Source organism: Mobula hypostoma, chromosome 30, assembly GCF_963921235.1.
Source record: "Mobula hypostoma chromosome 30, sMobHyp1.1, whole genome shotgun sequence".
NCBI lineage: Eukaryota > Metazoa > Chordata > Chondrichthyes > Myliobatiformes > Myliobatidae > Mobula > Mobula hypostoma.
Genome location: NC_086126.1, coordinates 19,881,775 through 19,887,774, shown reverse-complemented (window position 1 = coordinate 19,887,774; position 6,000 = coordinate 19,881,775). Strand labels below are relative to the sequence as shown.

Sequence of the window (6,000 nt, the reverse complement as noted above, 5' to 3'; positions counted from 1 at the left end):
TCTGCACACAAGTTCTAAAACTAGACAAAGAAAACCCAATTAAATAACATAGAAAACATTATACTCGTTCATTTTTATTGAGGAAAATTATTACATGACTTTGTTGGAAAAAGTATGTGAACCTCTGGGGTTCTACAAAAGCTATTTGGAGTCAGGTTTTCCAGTCAATGGAGATTGGAAGTGTGGGTTGTAGAGGTGCCCTGCCCTATAAAAGTGTCACAGAAAGTCCGGTTACTGACAGAGCCTGCTCCTCTCAAGAAAGACCTGTTTACGTGCACGATGCCTCAACCAGAATGATTTTTATTTGTAATATGCATACTATGAATAATTAGAATGAAGATTGACAAATCACTTACTTTTGATTTTATTTATTAATTGAAATGTGTAATGAAATAAAGGACAACAAAGAAAATCTCAGCCTTTGTAAACTTCTCTCGTCTGTCTTTATTAATTTCGCATCCAGATAGAAGATTCCTCTTAATCGTCATTAGATCATCCAAATGTTTCATTTCTAGCTTGTTTCTGAATTTACCTTTGATTGAATTCATAAGACTGAATCCACGTTTGCAGTCAGTACTAGAAGCTTGAAATATTCCAGCAATGCTAACAAGAGCTCTGCAAATTCTTCGATTCTAAGCACGAAGTTTAACACGCCAGTGAACGTCCTAATAGAACCAGACTTCTCTTTCTCAGAAATGAAAAATTTGAAATTACAGTATGGCTGAGAAGTTTCTGAGTCAACACTTTCATTATATATAAAAGGAAATTCCATCTGACCAACAACAAAGGTTACGTGCGTGGAAGCGTTTCAGTTACTGCACGGCCGAGCACCCACGCAGATTAGCAGGAACAGTGCTCTGGACCAGAGTGCAAAATACATGCACAAGACACATACAGTATAACAAAAAGAAGACAGAAGAAAAATACAAAATCCCTAATTCCATGAAAGCTGCCACAGTCTGCAGACGAACATCTTGTCTTCTGCCAAGTGAACACTGGGGGCAGCACCGATCCCAACATGTATGCCACGCTAAACCAGGTCAAGCACTCCAGTGGAGCACACCGACTCTGACGCCTCTCACCGGGGCAGTCACAAACAGACAACACCACGGCTTGAGGCCTAGTCCCCTCCACAACCAAGGCCACGCAGCTCCCTCGCCGTCCGCCAAATCAAATCAGAGAATCGGACTTGCAGCACTCCACATTAACAATGTCCAATAGGATGTCGTGGTCACAAGAAAAGTGACCAAGATAAACCCATGAAGGAAGAGATTCACTCACTTGTTATACCTAATTGATAACGATCACTATATAACGTCTCCAGCTCCCTAACCCTACAATTGATTTTAAGGTTATGCACTTAAGTATCGAATGCCCATACCTGCGAAAATATTTTTTACTGATGTTAGTGAATTCTTTAATTTTCTCCAACGCTTTAATTGCAATCAGTGGCCACTTTATTGGATACAGAAGAGGAACCCAGTGAGGCTTCTGCTGCTGTAGCCTATCCACTTCAATATTCGACACATTGTGCATTCAGAAAGCTCCACTGCACACCACTGTTGTAACGTGTGGTTATTTGAGTTACTGTCAGCTTGAACCAGTCTGGCCATTCTCCTCTGACCTCTCTCATTAACAAGGCATTTTCACCCACAGAACTGCTGCTCACTGGATGGTTTTTTGTTTTTCTCACCATTCTCTGTAAGTTCTAGAGACTGTTGTGTGTGATGAAAATTCCTGGAGATCAGCAGTTTCTGAGATACCCAAACCACCCTGTCTGGCACCAACAATCGTTCCACGGTCAAAGTCACTTAGATCACATTTCTTTCCCCCATTCTGATGTTTGATCTGAACAACAACTGAACCTTTTGACCGTGTCTGCATGCTTTTATGCATTGAGTTGTTGCCTCGTGATTGGGGGATTAGATATTTGTATTAACAAGCTGGTGTACAGGTGTACCCAATAAAGTGGCCACTGGGTGTACTTCTGTACAAAACGGTTGAGGGAGAATTGGAATTTAAGTGATGGGCGCAAGAGGACTGTGAGACAGAGTTCTTTATACGGAGAATGGCAGTGAGGTTGGCAGCATGGGTACAGCCACTGCCTCCCAGCCTGATAAGGCCCGGGTTCGATCCCCAACTCTGGCACTCACTGCGTGGAGTTTGCTCATTCTCCCTGTCACCGTGTGGGCCTCCCCAGATGCTCCAGGGGAAGGTGGGTTAATCGGATGGAGTTGATGAGAATGTTGGGGACACAACCTGTAGGGATATAGCAAATTAAGTGGGTTCTGAGAGAATTGCTGTGGGACCTAGCATGGACTGGACTGGCTGAACGGCCTCCTGCGGCATCGTTGTGTATCTAAGGAAAGAGATTGAGTGTAGGTTGCAGGTTTACAGCAGAAGGTGGGCCTCCAAGTTGACCGCCTCATTCCAGGGAGGGCGTGGGTCTGTCCTTACCCCTGTTGGCCACCATCACTTTCTTGATGGGCTTGTAGTCCACGTTGTGATTGCTCTGAAGAGCAGCACTGAGTACGGTGATCCGTTTGACCCTCAGGAGGCTGCAGCCCCCTTTGATAAATCGCAGCTGAAGCATCTGTAATCAAAGACAGACAATGCATCAATTATTTAACATGCAACTCTTGTAATCCAAACCGCGAGGAATTGCAACCCGGTTAGTCTCACTGCAAATGTTTACCGATTGCAAAGTCAACCAGTTTTTCCCCTCTGCTATCAGCTCTCAGAACGGTCCATGAACCCATGGACACTGCTTCGTGAATTTGCACTCTTTATTCACTGTTTTATCTGTTTCCTTTTGTGCACTTTCCTTATTTTTTACTGCCCACAAAACAACAAACTCCACTACAGCACACTCAAAGTACTGGAGGAACTCAGCAGGCCAGGCAGCACCCACGAAAATCAATCAACAATCGATGTTTCAGGCTGAGACTCTCCTTCAGGACTGGACAGGAAGGGGGAAGATGCCAGAATAGGAAGGTGGTTGAGGGGAAGGACGACAGCTCAAAGGTGATGGGTGAAGCCACATGGGTGGGAAGGGTCAAGGGCTGGGGGAGACAGAAGGGTGGACCACAGGAGAAAGGGAAGAGGGAGGGACGCAAGCGGAAGGCGAGAAGAGGTAAGAGGCCAGCGTGGAAACTAGAAGAGGAAAGAGGGAAGGAAAAAATAAACTGTTTACAGCAAGGAGGAATGCATATTTACACCATCACGTTGGAGGAAGCGAGATAGAATATAAAGTGTCTCTCTTCCACGTTCCACGGGGAAGGCCACTGACCCACAAGTGGGAAGGGGAGTGAGAAGTGGAATTAAAATGTTTGGCCACTGGGAAATCCGGCATCTAGCGGATGCAGTGGAGATGCAAAACGAAGTATGTCCGAAGTCCCTGAATTTAGGATGGGAGAAGACCGCATCAGGCACTTGGGATACAAGAGGGGACCTCAGAGATTTACAGGTGGAGTGCCGCCTCACTTGGAAGGATTGTTTGGAGATCTGAATTTTTGGAGAAATGAAGTGAATGGTCAGGTTTACAATTTCTGTCACTTACAAGGAAAGATACCAGGAGTGAGATAAGTGTGTTTGGGGAGTGTGGACTGTACACACTGTGGTGTCTGGGGAGTGTGGACTGTACACACTGTGATCATTGGGGAGTGTGGACTGTAGACACTGTGATGTTTGGGAAGTGGGGACTGTACACACTGTGATCATTGGGGAGTGTGGACTGTACACACTGTGGTGTTTGGGAAGTGGGGACTGTACACACTATGATCATTGGGGAGTGTGGACTGTACACACCGTGGTGTTTGGGAAGTGGGGACTGTACACACTGTGGTGTCCTGGGAGTGTGGACTGTACACACTGTGGTGTCTGGGGAGTGTGGACTGTACACACTGTGGTGTCTGGGGAGTGTGGACTGTACACACTGTGATGTTTGGGGTGTGTGGACTGTGGACACTGTGGTGTTTGGGGAGTGTGGAATGTACACACTGTGCTGTCTGGGGTGTGTGGACTGTACACACTGTGATGTTTGGGGAGTGTGGACTGTACACACTGTGGTGTTTGGGGAGTGTGGACTGTACACACTGTGGTGTCTGGGGAGTGTGGACTGTACACACTGTGATGTTGGGGAGTGTGGACTGTACACACTGTGATGTTTGGGGAGTGTGGACTGTACACACTGTGGTGTTTGGGGAGTGTGGACTGTACACACTGTGGTGTTTGGGGAGTGCGGACTGTACACACTGTGGTGTTTGGGGAGTGTGGACTGTACACACTGTGGTGTCTGGGGAGTGTGGACTGTACACACTGTGGTGTTTGGGGAGTGTGGACTGTACACACTGTGGTGTCTGGGGAGTGTGGACTGTACACACTGTGATGTTGGGGAGTGTGGACTGTACACACTGTGATGTTGGGGAGTGTGGACTGTACACACTGTGGTGTCTGGGAAGTGTGGACTGTACACACTGTGGTGTTTGGGGAGTGTGGACTGTACACACTGTGGTGTTTGGGAAGTTGGGACTGTACACACTGTGATCATTGGGGAGTGTGGACTGTACACAATGTGATGTTTGGGGAGTGTGGACTGTACACACTGTGGTGTTTGGGAAGTGGGGACTGTACACACTGTGATCATTGGGGAGTGTGGACTGTACACACTGTGGTGTTTGGGGAGTGTGGACTGTACACACTGTGATGTTAGGGGAGTGTGGACTGTACACAGTGTGGTATCTGGGGAGTGTGGACTGTAAACACTGTGGTGTTTGGGGAGTGTGGACTGTACACACTGTGATCACTGGGGAGTGTGAACTGTAGACACTGTGGTGTCTGGGGAGTGTGGACTGTAGACACTGTGGTGTCTGGGGAGTGTGGACTGTACACACTGTGGTGTCCTGGGAGTGTGGACTGTACACACTGTGGTGTCTGGGGAGTGTGGACTGTACACACTGTGATGTTTGGGAAGTGTGGACTGTACACACTGTGGTGTTTGGGAAGTGGGGACTGTACACACTGTGGTGTTTGGGAAGTGTGGACTGTACACACTGTGGTGTCCTGGGAGTGTGGACTGTACACACTGGGGTGTCTGGGGAGTGTGGACCGTACACACTGCGATGTTAAGGAAGTGTGGACTGTATACACTGTGGTGTTTGGGGAGTGTGGACTGTACACACTGTGGTGTTTGGGGAGTGTGGACTGTGGACACTGTGGTGTCTGGGGAGTGTGGACTATAGACACTGTGGTGTTTGGGGTGTGTGGACTGTACACACTGTGATGTTTGAGGAGTGTGGACTGTACACACTGTGATGTTTGGGGAGTGTGGACTGTACACACTGGGGTGTTTGGGGAGTGTGGACTGTACACACTGTGGTGTTTGGGGAGTGTGGACTGTACACACTGTGGTGTTTGGGGAGTGTGGACTATACACACTGCGATGTTAGGGGAGTGTGGACTGTACACACTGTGCTGTCTGGGGTGTGTGGACTGTGGACACTGTGGTGTTTGGGGAGTGTGGACTGTACACACTGTGGTGTCTGGGGAGTGTGGACTGTACACACTGTGGTGTCTGGGGAGTGCGGACCGTACACACTGTGGTGTTTGGGGTGTGTGGACTGTGGACACTGTGGTGTCTGGGGAGTGCGGACCGTACACACTGTGGTGTTTGGGGAGTGTGGACTGTACACACTGTGATCATTGGGGAGTGTGAACTGTAGACACTGTGGTGTCTGGGGAGTGTGGACTGTAGACACTGTGGTGTCTGGGGAGTGTGGACTGTACACACTGTGGTGTCTGGGGAGTGTGGACTGTAGACACTGTGGTGTCTGGGGAGTGTGGACTGTACACACTGTGGTGTTTGGGAAGTGGGGACTGTACACACTGTGGTGTCTGGGGAGTGTGGACTGTACACACTGTGGTGTTTGGGAAGTGGGGACTGTACACACTATGATCATTGGGGAGTGTGGACTGTACACACTGTGGTGTTTGGGAAGTGGG

General features: G+C 48.3%; 1 protein-coding gene across 6 annotated transcripts in view; it reads right to left on the bottom strand.

Annotated features, from left to right (window-relative positions):
- LOC134339794 (pyruvate carboxylase, mitochondrial-like) overlaps window positions 1-6,000 on the bottom strand; it is a 978,567-nt gene that overhangs the window by 874,596 nt on the left and 97,971 nt on the right. For all 6 annotated transcript variants that reach the window (XM_063036574.1, XM_063036571.1, XM_063036570.1 and 3 more), the window contains one exon: window positions 2,458-2,593. In XM_063036574.1, the coding sequence (XP_062892644.1) occupies window positions 2,458-2,593 (136 nt within the window). The remainder of the gene's footprint in view (window positions 1-2,457; window positions 2,594-6,000) is intronic.